Genomic DNA, 23,740 nt, shown 5'->3' on the forward strand with positions numbered 1-23,740 from the left:
GGCAGTGTAGATTTAAATTTTTTTTTTTTTTTTTAATCTATGAACGAAATATCAACAAACTACATGAAACGGGTAACTGTTACAATAAACATTTGCATGAAAATAGTATTTTAATTAGTGATTTAGCGATATTTATCAAACGTCTGAGAACAAAGACGTATAAATGTGCGTGCATACATGCATGCAAGTAATAATTACATAAAGGACAAACGAAAACAGTCCAACGATTATATCAGTCTACTTAAAACTCATTACAAAAGTGCATGTGCAAGTGTCAGGATCTCTCCCCGCGGAGTGAAACACAAGCACAAAGACAAATGCTCAGTTTGACTCAATCAGTGCAGATTATGAACACAAGGAGGTCAATTTATTAACACCAGTGTCTGTTCCTCTCATGCCCACACCCCCGACTGATTGTCTTTCATACGCAGCACTGTTTAATAGCCACTGAGTGTCACGGTAGCACAATGAAGGTGATGAATTATGAGGATAATAGTGTAATCAAAAGACGCTGTGGCACACTGCCAAGAGGGGAGGTGAGGGGAGGGGAGGGGGGGGAGCTGAAGTGGGGAGGTATAAAAGAGACAGTGAAGGAGTGTGTGTGGAAACAGAGTGAAGAACAGTGGGGAAGGAGAGAAATGTGAGGCGGGAATATAAAGAGAGAGAGAGGGTGAAGGACATTCCTACATGAAATAAGAGGACGGTGGAGTTAAAGGAGGTAAGGATACATCTGATCGTTACAACTGTTTATGTTGGATTATATATCGCAGACTGCATTGTAACTCCCTTGTTTAAGAAAGTGCATCAAATGGGTGTTGTTATTTGTCATTTTAATCCAATCTACTCTCGTTTACACTTTAATTATCAATGTTTTTTTCAAATTTTTCACCTCAAAGAAAACAAAGAATAGAAATTGTTGTGTAGAGTTTTGTGTGTGTGTGGGGGGGGGGGTGTTTGGATTGTGTGTTTCTGCGAGTGTTTCTTCGGTGGATGCAGAAATGTTTGAGTGTTCCCCTGACAAACGCTGATGGATAACACAGATGTGTAATCTGAGTGGCCCTAAAACCTAAAGACAAAAAAAAAAAAAAACATGGAACATTATATCTTTACAAGCTTCATAAAAAAAACATGAACTCAAATGTCTTTTTGACTAAATATCTCTGAGTTAAAAACAAAATTAACTTGATGTTACCACTCTTCTATTTAACAGGAATTTGCACTTGTCGGACTTCTTGGCGTGAAACACACATTACCAGAGGTGAAAGGTCAAGGGTCAGAGAGTAAAAATGCCACTGAAGCCTCTTCTCTTCATCCTGGGAATCACTGCCGCCACTGTCGCCACTTCTCAAGGTCGGTGTGTGTGTGTGTGTGTGTGTCTCACTAAAGTCTCTATGTTTATGGTCTTGTTCCTCGTGACATGTGACATGCGTGTTCTAAAAAAAGCCACGCCCTCCCCTGCAAACATGCACACATGTTCAGCAGCAGTCAAAGACTGACAGCGTTAAAATAAGACCTACAATTTTCGGTTCATTTAAAGGTCCAGTGTGCAACTTATAGGAGGTTTTTATTGTCAAAAACAATATTGCAATAATAATAATAAAATAAACAAATTGTTTGGTTTTCGTAGCCTTAGCTTAAATCTTTTGTCAATTGTCTGTTGCAGAGTCATGGAGAAGGGACAACAGACAATCTGGTCCCTCCGTCTACCACTCTGAAGGTAATGTGTGTCCTTAACCGCTGTAAAGTATACGTTATTTGTTTTTGGCATATTCCGTTCCTGTGGTAGTAGACGTGCACATACACTACCGTTCAAAAGTTTGGGCGTAAAGTCACAATTTTATCCATCAAAAGAGTTACAAAATAAATAGAAAACATAGTCAAGACATTGACAAGATTAGAAATAAAGATTTTTATTCAAAAGAATCATTTTGCTCTTTCGTCAAAGAACCAGCAAAAGTGTTTTCAGCTGTGTTAACATCATTGCACACAATGTTTTCAAATCATCCAATAGCCTTCTAACGCGATAAGCAAACACAATGTACCATTAGAACACTGGAAATGGGCCTCTATACACCTATGTACATATTCCATTAAAAAACAGACATTTGCAGTTAGAATAGTCATTTACCACATTAAATATGTGTATTTCTTAACATTTGAAGGGCAGCGTATTTAGACCCGTTTGTCCCTGTGCTCCGAATGTGTCCAGAAAACTACGAGTGGACCACGTGGTTCAACGTCGATCACCCCGGAGGTCGTGGCGATTACGAGCAGCTGGACGCCATTCGCTTCTATTACCGCGCTCGCGTGTGCCTTACACCGCGGGCAATTGAAGCCAGGACCACGGAATGGGTTCCCGCTCGCGAGACCGGGGAGAAAGTCCACGCGGACCCCACTGTGGGCTTCTGGTGCCTGAATGAGGAGCAAGGCCCTGGACGTAACTGCTCCAACTACGCAGTCCGCTTCCTCTGTCCCAAAGGTTTGCTTTGGAACACCTTTGAAATTCATCATGCTAGTTACAGACTTCAAAATAAGAGCGTATTTCTTTTCACGGTGCTGGTTTTTTATATTATTTATGCCGTTAGATTTCAGTACGAACGTTCAGGGTACCTGGGGCATGTGGTCAGACTGGGAGCCGTGCTCTGCTGCCTGTGATCGAGTGGGGATCCAACTTCGTTCCAGAAACTGCATTTCTCTCTCTGTGCCTTGCAGTGGGCCTAAAGTAGAAGAGAAGACATGCAATGGACCCGAGTGCCCACAGAAAGGTGAATTAGCCTCATTTTAATCTAACAGCTAATAAAGAATATGCGAAACGTTTGTCTAACTCTGCCATTTAGATTGTTCCCTACAGTGCGTGATTGGGAGGGCAAACGCCGAGTGCGACGCCTGCCTGTGCGAAGACCACGTCCTGTTGGGTTCTGTGCGCGGAGCGGGAGGCCTCACCGCTGAAGGAGCCACCATCACTCGCCACGGCAAACTCCTCACCCTGACCGACCACAACGGACATTTACGCGTCCCCGGCATCTGCCCCGACGGCAACACCACGCTGACCATCAGCCTGCAGGGTCACGGCACCCTGAGTGTCGTGGTGCCGCAAAGCAGTGAACGCACCTCGGTCCTCAGTGTCCAGCTGACAAGAACAGGTAAAATCTACACTACCGTTCAAAAGTTTGGGGTCACTTAGAAATGTCCTTATTTTTTGAAGGAAAAGCACTTTTTTTTTTTTTTCAATGAATATGACATTAACTGGATCAGAAATACACTCTATACATTGTTAAAGCGGACCTAGACCGGAAGTTCCAATTAACGCTGTCCGGGCACATCCGGTTGCGTACATTGAACCGCAGAAGAAGAATAACGTCCATTGTGGAGGTGTTTCACGAGCGACAGTGTCTTCTGACTCTGGGTCTGACTCCGGGTCAAAGTCATAAAAGGGACTGCGGCGGGGAGTCGTGAAGAATCTATTTTTAAACATTGTTAAAACAATGTTTTGATAATGAGTAGCAGTGGCCAATCACAAGACAGTTGGGAAGGCTCTATGCTGGCTGGCCAATCACAACACAGTCTGTCTTCTGGGTGAGAGAGTTGAGTCTGAAATATCACGGCTGGGGAACAGGGTCAGAAAAGAGGATTTCTATCGGCTCGTTTACAGCAACTAGGAGGTTTTTGACCATAAAAACAAGTTAATGTATGTAAGTAGACCTCCATAACTAACATATATGTGCAACAGGACCACTCTATGTGAGCTTTAATGTGGTAAACGACTATTCTAACTGCAAGCGTCTGGTTTTTAATGAAATATGTACATAGGTGTATAGAGGCCCATTTACATTGTGTTTGCTAATCGCGTTAAAAGGCTAATGGATGATTAGAAAACCCTTGAAAACCCTTGTTCAATGATGTTAGCACAGCTGAAAACAGTTTTGCTGGTTCTTTGACGAAAGGACAAAATTATTATTTTGAATAAAAATCATTATTTCTAATCTTGTCAATGTCTTGACTATATTTCCTATTCACTTTGCAACTCTTTTGATGAATAAAAGTGGGACTTTTAATGGAAAACACAAACAAATTGTATAGGTGAGCCCAAACTTTTGAACGGTAGTGTATTGGAAGTTTGTTAATGTATCAGATTAAGTGTGAGCTGCACCTTTAATCTGTAATTTTATCCTCAATCGTGACTTGTCAGAGAAACTCCACGTGTTGAGCAACCCTGAGAGCAAGGCCAGGAGGGAGGGTCAAACCGCTGCCTTCTGCTGCAAAGTGACAGGAACACCTCAGCCAGACAAGTACCAATGGTATGATTCATCTTAATTATCAACCACAAGTCACACAACTGTAACATGTATTATATGTTTAATTTAGATATATCCTGTCTGTGTTTCCTAAGGTTTCATAACAACAGCCTCTTGGAGAAGCAGACGGAGAACACCTTGGTCCTAAAAGATCTGCATCCTGAACAGGCTGGGGAGTACTACTGCAGAGCGAGTGCACCGTCTGGAGCTGTTAAGAGCAAGCCAGCAACTCTTAAAATCATAGGTGCATTGTCATTACATTTATACATGTATGTGTACACTACTAAAGGTCTAATATGCAATGTCTGCCACTAGTGTCACAGTTGAGCGCACACGTCAGACCAAAGCAAAGCGACTGTGACGGCTAATACCAGTCAACTATTTTATCCAGTCACACATGAAAATGACATGTAGCATAGTTATTAGTGCTGGACACGTTAACGTTAACGCACGTTAATGCATGCCGCTTTTCCATGACGACTGACTGGAAAAAGACACGCGTGATGTCATGTTTTACGCGCCGTGGCACCGAGTCCAGACACCGTTTACCAGTTAGCACTGTTAGTTGCTTTATTAGTGTGCAAGGCGAACTGGAGCAGTCTGCGTATTAAAGCGGACCTAGACCGGAAGTTCAAATTAACGCTGTTTTTTAGTGTGTATCTGCGTCATTACCTTGTTTAGGAAGCCCTGAAGGTTCTAAACTAACATTTCAGCCACTGCTGAGAACGCTGTGTTTTTTATTGTAATCTCGGGCTCAGCGAGATCTCTGAAAAAACCCGGTCCGGTTACGTAAACACTGGTTCTTCTGAACAGCAGATCGTCCTACTCCGGGCACTAGTCCGGGCACATCCGGTTGCGTACATTGAACCGCAGAAGAAGAATAACGTCCGTTGTGGAGGTGTTTCACGAGCGACAGTGTCTTCTGACTCTGGGTCTGACTCTGGGTCAAAGTCATAAAAGGGACTGCGGCGGGGAGTCGTGAAGAAGCTATTTTTAAACACTGTTAAAACAATGTTTTGATAATGAGGAGCAGTGCATCCACCGTTCCAGAGGGGGGAGCTGCGCTTCTGAGAGCGGGTGTGCTGAATATGTCACTTACAGGTACTGGCCAATCACAAGACTCTGTCTTCTGGGTGTGAGAGTTGAGTCTCAAATATCGCGGCTGGGGAACAGCGTCAGAAAAGAGGATTTCTATCGGCTCGTTTACAGCAACTAGGAGGTTTTTGACCATAAAAACAAGTTAATGTATTTAGGTAGACCTCCGTAACTAACATATGTGTGCAACAGGACCACTCTAGGTCCGCTTTAAATGCGCTACAAATAACAGCGTACCTGTGTACTGCGTATGTGTGCCTCTGTTTTCAAAGTTTAGCGTTACTTTAGAGACTCATTTTAAGTTTAATTTTTGTTTTTTTCCGGTCAGTCGTCACATGTTAACGTTGACGCCATTAATGCGTTATAATTGTATAATTATTTATTATACACAAAGTTACTTACTCGTCCCGTTAAGCATATCGACGAATATCATCGTATCGGAACCCATGAAACATAGGACACTCTGAACTCAGGCATTGAGAAAATGAAAGCAATAACATGTGAATATTAACAGCGGAGTGTTCAAGCAAACACAGCAAACAAACCCCATTTGAATGAAGCATATTTACACAGGGTCTGGCATTTCCTGTGGTGCTCGAATACAACGGCCAAACTGGCAACCAAAACAGACGTTTCAGAGACTCAGAGGAGTGTGAAATCACTTGGTTAATATTTGTTTTTCTGGCATCTTGAGAGGTGGAATGCTGCATATAGCACATGTAAATACACAAGATGTTGATATGTTTTAACAGGAAAAGCACAGGTATTTCTGAAGCTAAATAGAAGCTAGCCATTAGTAATTCATTGATTTACTTACACCTGTGATTTCAGTCTACTTAATGACCCATTAAGTAGACTTAAATGGACTTAATATATTGTATTTTGCACTAGAATAGTGTGATAAACAACTTTTTTTTGTACATCTCAAACACAGGCACACATGAGCACTCGTGTAACCCCAATCCGGAATCCCACCACATCCGCCTTCCACACGACTGCTACCAAAACAGCACAGACTCATTCTACTATGACGTGGGCAAGTGTCCTTCAAGCACATGTGCTGGACAGCTGGACAACGGCATCAGGTGCAAGGACAAAGTGTCTTACTGCTGCGGCGTGGAAAAGATGGAGAAAAGGCAGCTCACGTGCCGGGGCTACCAACTTCCCATTATGGTGGTGACGACGTGTGGCTGCCAGAAATGTGTAGACACCAAAGCTGTCGTGTATGGCAGGGCCATTGCTGCAGATAATGGTGAGCCAATGAGGTTCGGTCACATCTTTATGAACGGAGTAAGAATCAGCCGCACAGGCTACAAAGGTACCTTCTCTGTTCAGGTCCCTCCAGACACAGAAAGGCTGGTCCTCACTTTTGTGGACAACATGCAAAAATTTGTCAACAGCACAAAGGTTCTTCCATTTAACACCAAAGGAGGGGCGGTTTACCATGAGATCAAACTTCTAAGAAAGAAAGTACCGGTCACCATCAGCTCCACAGACACCAACATGCTAGAGCTTGGAGAGGTGGAGGGTGAGGAGGCCATGGTCCAGATCCAGATCCCTCCCAATTCTTTTTATAAAGAGAATGGAGAAGTCTTCGTGGGCAACGTCAACGCTAGCGTAACATTTCTTGACCCACGAGACGTCTCAACGGCTGCTGCATCTCAAAGTGATCTAAATTTTATAGGAGACGAAGGAGATACCCTGCCACTGAGAACCTACGGTATGTTCTCAGTTGACTTCAGGAGTGAGGAAAAAAACGAGCCCCTGAACGCAGGTGAAGTGAAAGTGTTCCTGGATTCGGCTCAGGTGAGAATGCCCGAACACCTCAACGCCATGAAGCTCTGGTCACTGAACCCTTATACTGGCCTTTGGGAGGAGGAGGGAAGTCTGGAGGTGGAGAAAAAAAGAAGAGGCAAAAGGGAGGAAAGGACCTTTCTGATTGGAAACATGGAGATCAGAGAGAGACGGTTGTTCAACCTGGACGTCCCGGAGAACCGCAGGTGCTATGTGAAAGTAAGGGCCTTCCGTAGTGAGCGCTTCATGCCCAGCGAGCAGGTGGAAGGAGTGGTGGTGAGTCTCATAAACATGGAGCCGTCAGCTGGCTATTCCACGAACCCGCGCGCCTGGGGGCGATTTGACAGCGTCGTCACTGGGTCCAACGGCGCCTGTCTTCCTGCCTTCTGTGACGAACAAAAAGCTGATGCATACTCTGCATTTGTCATGGCCAACCTTGGAGGGGAAGAGTTGGAGGCCGTCCAGTCTTCTCCCAAGTTCAGTCCTAGCCTCATTGGAGTGCCACAGCCTTACCTGGGGAAAATGAACTACAAGCGAACCGACCACGAAGACGACAGGGTAAAGAAAACAGCATTCAGCATCAATGTGGCAAAACCAACCCCCAACGCAGCAGAAGAAAGCAACGGACCAGTGTACCCATTTGAGAGACTGAAAGACTGCGAGGAGGCCCCGTTCAGCGCAGCACACTTTCGCTTCTCGAGAGTGGAAGGAGACCGCTACGATTACAACACAGTGCCGTTCAACGAGGATGACCCAATGAGCTGGACAGAGGACTACCTAAGCTGGTGGCCCAAGCCCATGGAATACCGGGCGTGCTACATTAAAGTCAAAATCAGCAGTCCACACGAAATCAACGTGCGTTCCCACAACATGGGCGGCACCCATCCCAAGACAGTGGGCCAGTTGTATGGCCTCCGAGACACTCGCAGCATCCGTGACATGGACCAGGCAACCGTCTCAGCCGTCTGCCTCGAGTTCAAATGTAGCGGGATGCTGTACGATCAAGAACGTGTTGATCGCACTCTGGTGAAGGTGATTCCACAGGGAAGCTGTAAGAGGGATCATGTCAACACAATGCTTCAGGAGTACCTGGTCAACCACTTGCCTCTGGCCGTCAACAATGACACCAACGAGTTCACCATGCTAGCACCTCTCGACCCCCTGGGTCACAACTACGGGATTTACACAGTGACGGACCAGGATCCGCGCACATCTAAAGAGATAGCACTCGGACGCTGCTTCGACGGTACCTCCGACGGTACGTCTCGCGTGATGAAGAGCACCGAGGGCGTGGCGCTGGCCTTCACCTGCGGCGATCGCGAGGCGACGCGACAGAGCGTCTTCCAGGTGCTGCAGAGTTCCCAAGGTCAGACGGTGACTGGTGCGGCGAGAGGAGAAGGCAGGCAGAACCGACGCCGGCAGAGGGCCAACGCACTGCGTAACAGTCGCAGACGTAGCACCAGAAATCCAACAGGAAAACGCAAAGAAACCAAAAACTGACTGAAGAAGTTCAACATGGAGACAAAATAATACAATTCACAATAGACACAATTTGAAAGCGGGAACCTTATACAAATATGTACTTACATTTTTCTAAGTGAAGTGTCTTGCAGCTTCTTCCCAAAGTGGTGTTGCAATTATTACACATTTTCTACTGTACTGTGGTAAATATTTACTTGAAACTGTTAATATTAGTATTTATTACAAAGGCCTTAAAAATCAGTCCATGAATTTGGTGCCGTGTTCTAGCATAAAAGAAATTCTACATTGTTGAAAACAAAGACGGAAACAACTTCATCATTTTGACCAGTGATTTATTACATTAGATGTTTATAAAACACTGCAGATGCTGTATTCCCCATATTGTAATGTATCCAATTGTCCATGTAACATTAAAACTGGTCAGTTGTTAGAAAAGAGAAGGAGACGCCCCTTTCAACTAACCGTAGCCAATATGAAGACATGGTGGGGTGAAGCCCATAAACCCCCGCTCCTCATCACACTTGATACAAGCCTGCAGAAGCAATGATTAGGAGACCAAGAGTACCAAGTAGATCCATTTCCGTGATCCATACTTTTTCTGGATTAGTACAAATCAAATTAGTAAATTGCTTTTGTCAAGCTCAAAAAATATCTATAAGCACTCTTTACTTCAATTTTTCGAGGATATCCCAGAGATGTTATCAAGAGGAAGGCTGTGAAGTTTTAGAGTCACGTTTATTACACTTGTCGTCAATCCCTTTTATCTTACAATGAATGTCGTGTGCTCTCTGTAATATTACAACTACTTACATGATGAGTCCGACTCATCACACACAATGCAACCCTCGCAGAGATGAAGATGACCAATGTACTGAATAATTGTTCTGCTTTTGGCAACCAAAGTTATAGATACTATATACTTTCCTGCGAGAAAACCAACCACAGGTAAGCGAGTCCTATAATATATACATGACATTCTGGTTTGCGAATTTGTATAGAACCTTGTGTTTCTATGTCAGTACACTTAGAACTGCAATACTATATCTGCCATTTTGACAGAGGCGTCATTCACTCAAAAATGAGCCCTGCAAAACTCAGACAACAGCAGTTACAAAGTATTCCTCATTGAAGCTGGGTCACCCAACAGATACTAGATAATTACGAGTGTGTATGTGTGAGAGTCGAGGCTGAATGACAAAGACAAAAGGCAATTCCATATGTATGAACACAACGAGTTGGTGAGACGGGATGCTCCCTGGTATAAGTCCCTCTGGTCATTGAAGCAAAATGATGGGGGCAACACATAGTTCAGATTTTCCAGGATGGCACTGGACAGCTTGAGAAGGTAGAGCTGGATTTCTATAGGGTGGGAGAAGAAAAGGGCAGTGGTGATGGAGCCAGCGTCACATGAAGTCCTCATAGTCTTGGGCATAACCGCCATCAAACTGTGCATAGTCAAGGTCATCTCTCAGCTGTGCTTTCAAACCGCCACCAGCGACTACCCCTTTCTTCTTCTTCTTTCCTTTGTTTTGCTGAAAAGACAAAACACAATAAAAAGCCAATTGGAACAATCCATAGTGTACATGTATACAAACTTAGAGCACAACAGACTTTTCATTTAAACATAATTATCTGGTTAAACATGACAACAAACTCCATGATTCATGTGTATACAACATGCAGCATTCATAAGACATGGTTAGAGCTGAAACGATTAATCGATTACTAAATTAATCGGCAACTATTTAGATAATCGGTTTGAAGCTTTTTTTTATGATTAAAACAAGATTTCCGATGGTTTTAGCTTCTTAAATGTGAATATTTTCTTAGTTTCTTTGCTCCACATAAAGAAATCATTTTAGTTTGTGGACAAAACATTGTCATTTCCAGGTTTGACGGACACTGATCAACGGTTTTTAACATTTTCTGACATTTATGGACCAAACGATTCATCGAGAAAATAATTGACAGATTAATCGATTACGAAAATAATCGTTAGTTGCAGCTCTAGACATGGTGCATGTTTCACTTGAATGAATAAATACGTTACGTCATTGTAGATTTTAGAGCTGAAACAATCGATAACTGAATGAATCGTCAACTATTTTGATAATTGCTTAATGGGGTTGAAGCTTTTTTCGTGATTAAAACAAGATTTCTGATTGTTTTAGCTTCTTAAATGTGAATATTTTCTTCGTTTCTTGGCTCCAGATAACAAAGAAATCATTAAAACTAATCATTAAAATAATTGTTAGTTGCAGATCTAGTAGATTTAGATTCATAACGGGAACCACGTGAATGTTACAAATGAGTTGACGTCAACCATGAGCACACAGCAAGTGATAATGTGGACAAACAGCACCCCCTAATGGCTGTGAACTAAACATGAAACTGCAAAACACAAGCATGCAGTAACTCACTTTTTCTTGTTTCAGTTTTTCGCTGAGTAGGGCTGAGAGGGAATTACTGACTTTCTTCAAGTCCTCTATTTCCACTGCAAGAGAGAGAGAGAGAACATCAGTCATTTGCCAAGTTTGCTTCAGCTGAAACTGTAATGATCAGCACTGTTCAGTGAAAAAAGTGGCGATAGACTTACATGAAATACATAGTTCCCGAAACAATGAATCCAAGAAACTTGAATAATGCACAGATTTTTCAAAATGGGATATCTTTTCTTTCAGCAATTTTTCAAACTCTGTGAAGTCTTCTTTGGATGATGGACACATGGCGTCAATCCCAGTAACATTGGTGACACCTGCAAACAAAGAAGCAGTAGATAAAAATCTACTCACTAACATACTCAAACACTAATTGAACATGTGAATGAATGTTGCTCGTGTTTAGACCAATAATTTGCTCCAGGATGTAAATCTGAGCTTAGAGCAACAGAAAATATGCAGCAGGGCATAGGCAATACAGGTTTGTTTTTATTGAGTACCGATTGCTTGAAAAAACACTTACTTCAGGCTAATATGGTTATCAGATATTTTGTCATGTTGAAATACCAGCATCTGACCCGAAAACAAACTTTCTAAAAAGGTCAAAAGTACAGGTACTTGGAATTTGCTTACTTGTACAGTAGTTGTAGAGGAAAATACGCAATTATTTGGTACGCATGTTCAAAGGTACGCCCTATCCCTAATAGTTCTGCTTTTAGTAAAAACGCACATTCAAAGAACAAGCTACAACAATGATGGTAGAAAAAAATAAGATTATTCTTTTGTGGGTCGTGAACACAACACAGGTCTACATATACTCATTATATACATGTATATTCATATGAAATATTAAACACTATACTGTCCACAGATCAATATTGTGTTTCAAATAGTGCTGTCAAACGATTAAAATATTTAATCGCATTAATGTCATAGTTAACTTGCGATTACTCGCAATTAATCACACATTTGTATCTATTCTAAATGTCACTTGATTTCTTTTTGTACCATTATTTTTCCTCATTTTAATATTCTTATCAACATAGAAAAGTGGATCAGCTTGCTTTGTGTTATTTGCATATTTTGGCATATACTGTAGTGTAGGGCTGAACAATTTATCGAAATGTATCTAAATTGCAATACAGCTTACTGCAATTTCAAGACGAAACATTTATAATATAATATTTGTTCAAGCCAAAATATAATTATAATGTTACAGGCGAAACCTGGTGTGTGTTTACATTAGCGAGCCCACGGTTAATATCTCTGTCACTACATATTTTAAGTTATTCCTCTTATTGTGAGAGCCGCACAATAAAAGAGAGGCTGTGTTTCAGTCTGCAGTTCTGTGTATAAAGAGCCGTTCTTCAACGCAGACAAAGTCCCGTGGTTTAATGTGTTGTTGCCGTAACAAGCTAATCCGAGCTGAAGGAGCTAGCTGTGAAGCGCACAGCGCTCGCCATCCACTCGTAACGTTTACTCTTGCACGAGCCGACTACTCTTTGGTCGGCTCGCGCAGCATGTCTGTTGTTTTGTTTCCGGTCTATCTCGATCCGGTGTGGTGTTGTAGTTGTTATTACGAGTTGCTGCAACACCATGTGAAAAAACACGACGAAGTTCGCTCGGCCAAAAAGAGCGTTAATCGCGCGATAAAAAAAAATGATGCCGTTAAATGGGTTTGCCTTAACGCCGAAAATAACGCGTTTAACTGTTTTTTTTCTAGTTTTAAACTAACTTATTGAAGCGTGTTTCTCTTACCAAAAGCATCGTTTGCAAGTTCCAAGTCTGCAGCCTCTTGTAATTGTTTCACTCTTAACTTCTCTTCAAGTTGTTCTTCAGGAGTGAGCTCTTCTTGCTGTAAAACAAAAATGAAAAGCTCAAAATTAAAATATAGGTACCAGTCATTTTTGAGTAGGAAAAAAAGGAAAGAAAACTGTGAAAGCTTGTGATTGAGAAAATAATAATGGTTAAAAAAAAAAGGTCCTCACTTCCTGCAGCTCCTTCTCTTTTAGCTCCTCTTGTTTCTTCTTTAACCGATTTTCTTTCTCTTTAATTTTCTCACTCAACTTTTTCTTTTCGGATACCTTTGTCTCTGAAATTTCAAATGATGAAATAATGTTAAACTGGAGAAGAAAATGACTACTTAGCAATTTGAGTTGCACGCAATATAATGAGCAGCACTCTTGAGAAAGAGGAAAATAAATACATACCAGGCTTTTTCATCTCTCCTTTTTTCTCCTCGTCATCCTCATCATCCCAATTGTCCTGCAGATCAAAACGTTGGGATAGTTTGCATTTAATTTACAGGTTACGCAGGCAGCAAGCATACAAGAAATTAAATGAGACTTATGTCAATTATGTGGCAAATAAATTAATTGGTTGGGAAGTTTACACGTCATATCTAGAAAATAAATGAGAATTCAAATGAGAAAATGAGAATTTAAATCGCATTTAATTTTTATTTTTATTTTAAAAGCAATTAAATTTGCTAATAAATTAGATACATGGTGGAAACCCCCATTAACCGCTGTAATTTTACATTGACAGTAGGCCTGGGTGATATATCGATTAATTTGAGTTTTTTGTTCCAGACGACAAATAAAAACATTGATTATTTCATCCACACGGATGCACACTTAGTGACAACATGGCTACCGCAAGCGAGTGCGAGAATTTTGTTCCCATGAAAGGACTAGTATCTTCAGTGATTTGGAACTGGTTTGTGTTTGCGGTTGACAAACGTGGAAAAAGTGACTGCACGCTGCAAAGTTTATTTAAAGCCCATTTCAACAAAAGGCAGTAGCACAAGTAGAGACAGCACCGCTGATTGTGAGTGGCGAGCTACCGCTGTATATGATGTATCAGACCGAGTCTTTGCTCCAGAAACCTCCGATACAAGGATCAAGCCGAACAGTGCAGAACTGTAAAAATATTCAAGGGTCCCAAAAACGTGGGTTAATCTCCGGCAATTACCAGGGAAATGTCTGAAATCTCAATATTTAACACAGTAGTCTGGTCCGCGACTGGCATCACGCTGTCGCTGTATTTCAGTCCAGAGACTTTGACACAGAGCTACGGTCACGGAGGACATATTTTAATTGTTTAATTATCTGACACTGAAACACTGCGTGTGTGTGTAAGACATCATGCATTTACACATAGTACATCGTGTGAATAATTATTTTGTCTTCATTTGTAGGCCATATCGCCCAGCCGTAATTGACAGACTAACTGTGCAACAGGTACAGTCTTTGAAATTGTTAACAAAATACTGCACCACTGGATAAACTCATTTACATCCAGACCAACGAGACAGAACTTATGTTGATGCCCATTTCCTGGTAAGTCATGGAAAAATCCCCATTAGTTAGTATAACTGTTTCTAATTTGAATATTTAAAAATAAACAAATGCTGTTCAGAATGAGACAGAATTAGAAGCGGTCTCTGAGATGTAGTAGCGACATGGTTTGGGTTGCATCAATGGCAGAAATTGTATTTTCATTGACGTCACCTTGACGTGTGGTAAAATGTGCCTGCTTCACACTTGATTTATAACATCAGTTGACCATTTCCTGAGAAGTTAATTGTTTCAACTGCTAGTTTAATCTTTCCTTCTAGAACCTGATGTTCATTTTGTAAATAATGTTCCGACTTAGAGAAAAACAGCCTATAAAACACAGCAGATAAGTGGATGCCAGTGTGATTGACAGCTGGTATTGTCCAATAGGAGCAGGTGACATCTGAATTTCCCATTGCGAAATAGTAACATGTCAGTCAAGAGAAAAACCTTGAGGCTTCAAAACACTCCACCCCTAACACTCTGCAAAAACACCTTCAGTTTATGTTCATTTGAAAACACCTCATTCTTCAAAGTTTAATAATATTTCCAACAAACTAGCAGGTGACTTAAGTAAAGATATAATATAGAAAGATACAATATTTCAATATTATTACAGTTAGTTATACATTATATATATCAGAGTTTACTCTACATGTAATTGATTGTGGCGCACCGCCTCTGCAAAATAAAAGCCAGCACACCTTCAGAATTTTTTTGTTGTTTTTTTACCTTGTTTTATGTTTATATTAATGTAAATTATTGTATGAAGTGTGATTTTGGCACAAAACATGTTATTTTTTCGCGAAATGCAACGCTACGCTGCAAATAGCCTACCCTTATTTTGAAAAACCACCTGCCTGTCTAGTTAAATGAACTAAATGGCCAAAACCACAGACCTCACTCGCTCAATCGCCGAGTCTGGATAAATGTGTTATTGATGGGTTAATACAGGATAGGCATTATTTCAGAGAGATTCTTAGTTTTGTATCACTGACACTTGTTAAAAAGAGATTACTTTAGGCCTAATAAAGCATGTCGACAGTAGAGATAGATATTATTATTATTATTATTATTATAATATAATTTACGACATAACGTTAGCTTAGGTAATGCCCAGATAATTGTTTATATATATATATATATATATATATATATATATATATATATATAAACAAACATTTCATATTATTTAAATTATTGGTATTGAGAAAACAAATTGAGAAAATTATCTTAAACAAATTCAAACTTGTTTAAGATCCTGTGTTGTTCTCCATATTCATTGTTAATCACTTAAATACTTCCATTCCACACTTCCCTTTCGAAAAGCACACCACTTAAACGTACATGTAATTACGGACTCAAATACATAAAAAGGTTCATATTACTCCGTGGGCTTCCACAAGGCGGCTCCACTATTTCTCAGCATACTGTATAATTACAGCAATAAATCAATAACATCCCCTTCGGTAAAAAAAGAGTTAATTAGAGTAACTGACAGTGTCAGCACCTGGTTTACCACATATTTGATTTTTCTTCGTGCAGAGTCAAACCGATTTGCACAATTGAGGACGTGAAATCATCACTTTCTTTTTTGGCGACCATATGTGACAATAAGGATAACAATTGAGGGGACCTTTGCCAGTGCGTTCTCTGGGTTTCTGGACCGTTACAGACACATTATTAGCCTCCTGCGCTACACCAGCTGCCGAACAACATCTTACAACACGCCTACTGTTAAGAAACTTCTAGGCCTAGTTCTTGGCTCGGTTGAGTCATCCACCCAGATGATGATGATTTCATCCGCTCGTAGCTAAACTTTGTTAGCAAGCTAACGCCACCTCATGGCAAACGAAACCGTGGGAATTCGGGACAAGACACATATGCTGCATCTCCCACAGCCATTTAAAACAAACAATGTTAGCCGACAATTGCCTTAATCACACGCTACGATTGATTTAAACAAACGGACACTATTGTCGAGATAATTTAACATACGCGCTAATTGTATGTGCACGGTAATATAAGCTAGCGAGTGTGCTAGCTCAGTGGCCCAGGAAGACGTTAGCTTCAACCTACGTTAACCACATTTAGCTCTGATACGTCTTCAAAGTTCAGATGATTCACGTTAAAAAATTGTTGTTCACCAGTAGACAAATATTTACAAGGACGACGCTACATTACGACTAGAAGCCCAGCGTTAACAGTTGATTCGGTCCGTCTGTTGGGTGCCTCATGAGTTAGCCGTCAGCTAACACCCGGCTAACACGGGCTAGGTTGGGATTGACAGGCAGCCATAGACAGCGACGAAGCATGGCAGCTCAGCAAACCACACACTCACCGGTGCTGTAAGCCGCATTCATAAGAGTCAAATACCGGTGGTAAAATCCCAAGTCAGGCTGTTAATCGTGTACATTTTTACCTTAACATCCTCCTCTTCGTCTTCGCCCTCCCATTTGTCCTGCACTACTGCTGCTGCCGCCGCCACCGCCGCTGCCGCATTTTTAATCGGCTCCTCAGGCTCGAAATTGTCAGCGTCTGTAAAAAAACAAACAAACATGAAATTCGTCAGGCCCAAATCCACGTTTTAACGACAGGATCTCTCAGCTGCGGGGATAAACACAGAAACTATTCGCTCCCACGAAGCTTCTTACCCCAGTCCGCCATGTCGGCTGTGTTGCTTGTGTTTGACAGACTCGCAGTGGAGTCAGTGCTGCAGCCCGCTGGCCACACTCTGAAACTGCTGCTCCCACACGCTCAACGTCACTGTCACTTTAGTCTGATGTCCTCACTCTGCCCGGGATCACTGAGACAATGAGACAACAACAGCACAGGCTCATTTTCATTCATTCATTCAAAACAATATGAATTGTCTTATTTGGCTTGTTGGGCACCCCAATAACACGCAGAAGAAGTTAGGACTGTTCCAAGGACCTGGGACTGAATGGCCCCACAAATATTGTTTATTGCTTTATTTTTATTGTCACTATCATAACAAAGATATGGTGATAAAATGACTTTATTATATATATATAAGTATCATCATCATCAAATCTTCACAAAACTAACTCGAACAGCGAACGCAAGCAAGCAAGCAACGTTTATTTCTATAGCACAGATAAAATTAAATGTTTCACACTGAATGAAATGCACGCATAAAATAAGATTATAAGGAAAACATTCTCTCTTTCTTATGGCCTTAAAGCATTGGTTCTCAAAGTGCGGCCCGGGGGCCAATGGCGGCCCGCAGAAACACTTCTGGTGGCTCGCAATGAATAAACAGTTGATAGTTTTAATCTAGGAGGTACTAAGCTTGTTAAATGTTTATTGGACATTACTGGATACAGTGTGTACGTTTACATCGGAAGACGGAACTGGGAGTGACGTCACTTCCGAGGTGACTGGATCCAGAGAGAAGATTAATAGATTACTAAATGAATCATCAACTATTTTGATCATTAATTAATCGGTTTGAAGCTTTTTTCATGATTAAAACAAGATTTCTGATTGTTTTAGCTTCTTAAATGTGAATATTTTCTTCATTTCTTTGCTCCACAAATCATTAAAACTGAATCACTTTGGTTTGTGGACAAAACAAGACATTCAAGAACATCGTCATTTCCAGATTTGACAAACACTGATCAACGTTTTTTTTATATATATATTTATCGACCAAACGATTCATAGATTAATAGAGAAAATAATCAACAGATTGATAAGATTACGAAAAACAGTATCATGATTTACTGCCAAACAAATATAAGATACAAGTGTTACAATAAAAGGAATCAAGAGTTCGGACTACCAATGGTTACGCACCGTGGAGCCTACCATTGAAGTGAAGTGACCATAGACCGTATAACTCCGCTGGTAGCAAACAGAAGTGTGTTCTTGAACAGTTAATGGTTCCAACTGCTAGTTTCAGGTTAGCGCTCGCATCCTGTTCACAGCCGGTTGTGACGTCGTGCCGATGTTCAAGTTCCATCGCATATTTGCTGCAGAATCTATAATTGTACGGTCGACTCCGACCTTTACAGTACATACTGCCCCGATTAGACATTTTGTCCACATGTTCTTTTCCGTGTAACATTCACTCTTTCAAAAACATGACCTTTATTGACTTTGATCGAGGTTTCATTGACTTTTATCTTAAAACAACCTTGATCAATTCTACGTTCTTTGTGTAATGACAGTTGCTTTCTCTGGTTTCTAATATGGTTCTCGTTTATAAGGGAATTAAATATTTGTGTGTGCTGGGCACAGGTGTTGTCATAAAAACAGACGAGATCAGTCAGTCATAGGCACAGAGGTCCAATTTAATAACTTGGATTTATATTTATCACACGTGTAAGTATGGACAACAATACAAAACTCACAGCAAAATACACAGAATCACGTGTTCTTGAGCAGAGGTTAAATAAATAAATAAATAAAGATACCAGGGATCCCCTCGTATGGAATATATTGACTAAGTAGACACCAATCCGATTACAAAGTGAAAATGTGTTATTATAAATTGCATTTGAAGCCTTTTGTATTTTATTTTAAAAATGTTTTTTAATGGATAAATCTGGAAACGTCCCCACCCCGGTCCCCAGACCTCCATTTGAGAACCACAGTTTATTGAGAATTATGTTGAGGTAACATATGATAACTATATGAATGTAAGAAAGGTTAAAGCTGTCCCGTTGATAAAAATATATAATTTCCCAAAAATATATAACTCTGTACGTTTTTCAACACAGCTTTGACTTGGTTAGAATAGAATAGAAACACATGTGGATTAACTACAGTTAAATCTACGAAGTTACTGATTACTCTGGAGTATCTCTGTCAACAGTACACCAGGATATTAGGGCTCTATTCAAATATAAAAGAATAAATAAATGAAGGAGCCAAGTGTTGATTAAACTTGGCTTTACTTTTCTCTATATTATTTGTATACAACATAACATTTAGTGCTGCTTGTTTGTAGGAGGTATGCGTTGCACAGATCATTGTCAGAGTTTGGGTTTTTTCGGTTATGAGGAAGAGGAGGAGGAGGAATGTCCTGAACCAGCAGGGGTCAGCAGGGTCATGTGTCAGGTCAGATCAGGTCAGATCAGGGCCGGTCAGCAGCATCAGCAGTCCCAGTGTGAGACACAGAGGACTGGAGCTCAGCGCCAGCCCCCGTGACCTCCCTACAGGAACACGGTGAACACATTACAAATGTAGAGCCATGCTAAATACTATAAATACTATATGATCCTGTGGATGAGCCATGTTTGTAAAATACGGAAGCGCATTGCATTCATTTGGAAAAAAATAAAAATCTGTTTTTTCCTGAGTAATTCATTTTTTGGTTTGTTTATTGGAATCTTTTTTTTTCTGTTTTTCTGACAAATGTTTTCCCCCTTGATTTTCTGTCTAATGTCGTTTCCTGTTTTTCTGAGTAATTCTTTTTCGTTTCTCGTGTTCATTTTTTTCCCTCCCTGTTTTTCGGAGAGTAATTTTTATTCTGAATTATCGAGAACTCTTGTGAGAACCACCCAGTGCAAAGTAAAAAGTTGTTATAAATCCAACTATCAATAAAGGAACGAATGCGTTTGTTGTTTCAAATGTTCTCTAAACTCGGAAAAAAAATTCAGTAAATCAGAAAAAAATAACCCAGAAAAACAGAAATAATTACTCCAAATAAAAACAAACCAAATGTTTTTCTTTTCAAGTGAATGCACTTCCGTAGTGATACAACAAGCAGTGGCAACAATGTCTTTTTGTTAAAGCGGACCTAGAGTGGTTCTGTTGCACATATATGTTAGTTATGGAGGTCTACTTACATACATTAACTTGTTTTTATGGTAAAAAAAACCTCCTAGTTGCTGTAAACGAGCCGATAGAAATCCTCTTTTCTGACTGTTTTTCAGCCGCGATATTTGAGACTCAACTCTCTCACCCAGAAGACAGAGTCTTGTGATTGGCCAGTATATTCAGCACACCCGCTCTCAGAAGCGCAGCTCCCCCCTCTGGAACGGTGGATGCACTGCTCCTCATTATCAAAACATTGTTTTAACAATGTTTAAAAATAGCTTCTTCACGACTCCCCGCCGCAGTCCCTTTTATGACTTTGACCCGGAGTCAGACCCAGAGTCAGAAGACACTGTCGCTCGTGAAACACCTCAACAACAGACGTCATTCTTCTTCTGCGGTTCAATGTACCCAACCGGATGTGCCCGGACTAGTGCCCGGAGCAGGACGATCTGCTGCTCCAGAGAACCGGTGTTTACGTAACCGGACCGGGTTTTTTCAGAGATCTCGCTGAGCCCGAGATTACAATAAAACACAGCGTTCTCAGCAGTGGCTGAACTGTTTGTTTAGAACCTTCAGGGCTTCTTAAACAAGGTAATGACGCAGATACACACTAAAAAACAGCGTTAATTGGAACTTCCGTTCTAGGTCCGCTTAAAGCAATTCAAAACATATTAGCACACATACATAGTCAGTTTGTTACAGACCAGACAAACACACGTTTTTCCATGGTTTACCTCTGAAGTCCACAGGCCTGTTCTCCCACAGCGTCAGCGCCAAAGACAGCGCCGTCTTCTGCACGTCTGACAGAGCAGAGATCTGCGCGTCGGTCACTGCGGCCGCCTGCTCGTAGGAGAACATGCTGATCTGTTTGTGGTCTAACACCACCTGCAGGAGACGACAGGACGCACACGCAGAGACACAGAGGTAAGATGAGACAATATTGAAAAAGACATCAGGACATCTGCAGTATAGAGGTCAACCAATATGAGCCTTTCTAAAGCCGAAGCTGATCTGAAGAAATCAGGGAAGCCGATGGTGTTCTCCAAATAGGTCACCAAAAACCAAAATATTGTCAAATAAACCTTTGGTTTAGTGCATTTAGCAGCATTTATGAAGTTGGTTTTATAAACGTATACATATGAATAAATATTGGCAGATTGATAAAACATTCAGATTATTTAAAAATTCTAATTAATCAGCATCTGACCCATTAATCAGTCAAGATCTAAGAGGATATCATTTTTCTTGCTGCTAGTAGCTGAGAAAAAATATAGTTTATACCACATATACCTTTAGTCCTTATTTTACGAGGGTTAAGTCAACTTAATATTGCTTTTATGCATGAAACTTAATTGTTTCAAGCTTTATATTCCCCCCTTTTCCCATGTCAAAACAAAAGTAGAGAAAAAAAACCCCATTGATATAGTATATTTTTTAATGCCATATTAAGTTAATCAATTATAACACTAGGCATAAGTAACTAGGTATCTTTGGAAAGCGCTGGAAATATGTTATGTAATGATAATGTAGTCTAGGTCATACTGTCACTAAAATGGGTTCATCCCAGCCTGTTAAAATAGGTCATATAGATTTTATTCTGTCTGGTTATTAAAGGTGTTAACATGTTGGTATACAGTGTATAGGTGAAAATTGTGCATATTCTTTGGCTGTTGTTGAAAATGAAACGTCAACTTACATAAAATCGTTCAGGTAGGATGGCTGAAATGGCCATGGGTGTGATTCCTTCAATTTGCTCTTTCACCAAAGATGACATGGCCATATCTGGGAGACCAGCTGCAAAAAGAGGAAGAAAGCCTTAATATGGAGGACATCTGACGACAAAACAGCTGGGATGCAGCCTCACAAGGCATTCTCAAAGCATGACTGACATTTACAAAAAGTTTAAATCAAATCCTGACTCTGGATCTGTGTCTCTGCCGAAACCTAATAAATTCTTCCTCGGATCATAACCTACTTCCCATACAATCCAAAATCTGATATTAACTTTACGCTGCTCACAACAGGCTGACAAACACGAGCAATAACACAACCTCCTTCGTGGAGATAATAAAAATTGAAGGTTGAACTTCTCCTGGCATCGATTGTACCTGCCAGAACTCCAATCTCAATGAAGACGTCAGTGCCCCATGAACTTATGGAGCCAAAGGCGAGAGGGTGACTCAGCAAATAAACAAGAACTTCAAGCTGCTCCTCTGAGCACGGCAGCCACAGCTGACCCAGGAAGAGCACTGCCTTACTGCAGCCACCAGGGGGCGACCCAGCATGGGAGAAGGAGAGAAAATTCAGTTACAGGTCAGGTTAGCGTTTTCCATTAAAAGTCACACTTTTATTCATCAAAAGAGTTGCAAAATGAATAGAAAATATAGTCAAGACATTGACAAGATTAGAAATAATGATTTTTATTCAAAATAATAATTGTACCCTTTCATCAAAGAACCAGCAAAACTGTTTTCAGCTGTGCTAACATCATTGCACAAGGGTTTTCAAAGATTTTCTAATCATCCAATAGCCTTCTAACGCCATTAGCAAACACAATGTACCATTAGAACACTGGAAATGGGCCTCTATACACCTATATACATATTCCATTAAAAACCAGACGTTTGCAGCTAGAATAGTCGTTTACCACATTAACAAAGAGTGTATTTATGATTCATTTAATGTTAAGCCCAATTTATACTCCTGCATAAAGGGCTCTACGTAGGTTACTCACAGTGCGCACCGAGCGTCCACAGAGGCGGAGCTGATAACCGCCGACAACGTCGGTGCCAAACTATAAATACGTCATATCTTAATACACAGCCCGTTTAGACTCTAAATGGCAAATTTCTCGCCTCAAATTATCTTAAAACTGCGTTCGTGACACAGAAAAGGTGAGAAACGGCCACTGTTTCAGCAACAACAGTCTTTCTCTCTCTTTCTCTCTCGGACGCCATTGCTCACTGTAGCCAGAAGCACAACAACCTTGCGTAACGACCCCTACTGATCGGGCGGGAAATTGCAGTGCGTATCCGTCACCACGAGAGAGAAGTATGAAGGCTCTAGGGTTCTCCGTGGTTACACAGTCGGATAACGCATTACGCAGTCGTTTAATGTGGCCTTAAGATTCATTAAAAAAAAGTGCTTTTCCTTCAAAAATAAGGACATTTCTAAGTGACCCCAAACATTTGAGTGACTAGCAAGAAGAACTGTCTGCCGTGCTGCTGTGATGCTCTGACTCAGTCATGATTCGCGAACGAACAAACTAACTGAGACAGAGAGAACTGAACTGTGGCTGTGGACGTGAATCTCGCGAATGAACTGACACACAGAGAACGGGAGAACTGTGGCCGAGGACATGAATCTCGTTCACGCTGTCGCTCACTCAATGACCCGCGGCGCGAACGTACTGGACTCAGGGAGGACGTGAGTCACGTAGCAGGGCACTGGGCTCCTGCTAAGCACTCTACGATGCGGTGAACGAATCTTTTGAACGAATCATTTTAATGAA

The 23,740-nt window shown here is 41.0% G+C and overlaps 2 protein-coding genes across 3 annotated transcripts; one reads left to right on the forward strand and one right to left on the reverse strand.

Annotated features, from left to right (window-relative positions):
• Positions 1–614: 614 nt before the first annotated feature.
• On the forward strand, positions 615–8,842 carry cilp (cartilage intermediate layer protein, nucleotide pyrophosphohydrolase). 2 transcript variants are annotated; one of them, XM_083890938.1, is made up of 9 exons: positions 615–718; positions 1,211–1,350; positions 1,664–1,717; positions 2,210–2,479; positions 2,586–2,765; positions 2,838–3,143; positions 4,190–4,298; positions 4,391–4,539; positions 6,325–8,842. In XM_083890938.1, exons 2-9 carry the CDS (start codon positions 1,287–1,289, stop codon positions 8,682–8,684), a joined length of 3,492 nt encoding a protein of 1,163 aa, XP_083747064.1. In that variant the 5' UTR covers positions 615–718; positions 1,211–1,286; the 3' UTR covers positions 8,685–8,842. The 2 variants fall into 2 exon arrangements, with proteins under 2 accessions (XP_083747064.1, XP_083747065.1); XM_083890939.1 differs by lacking the exon at positions 1,664–1,717.
• A 139-nt stretch (positions 8,843–8,981) lies between these two features.
• eif3jb (eukaryotic translation initiation factor 3, subunit Jb) lies at positions 8,982–17,177 on the reverse strand. The gene is made up of 8 exons (XM_083890941.1): positions 17,097–17,177; positions 16,865–16,980; positions 13,315–13,369; positions 13,093–13,196; positions 12,863–12,959; positions 11,263–11,421; positions 11,087–11,160; positions 8,982–10,198 (listed from the first exon to the last, which is right to left on the reverse strand). The coding sequence occupies exons 1-8, from the start codon at positions 17,107–17,109 to the stop codon at positions 10,070–10,072; spliced, it is 747 nt and encodes a 248-aa protein (XP_083747067.1). The 5' UTR covers positions 17,110–17,177; the 3' UTR covers positions 8,982–10,069.
• Positions 17,178–23,740: the final 6,563 nt, after the last annotated feature.

The sequence above is a fragment of the Microchirus variegatus genome (genome assembly GCF_963457635.1).
Source record: "Microchirus variegatus genome assembly, chromosome: 6".
NCBI lineage: Eukaryota > Metazoa > Chordata > Actinopteri > Pleuronectiformes > Soleidae > Microchirus > Microchirus variegatus.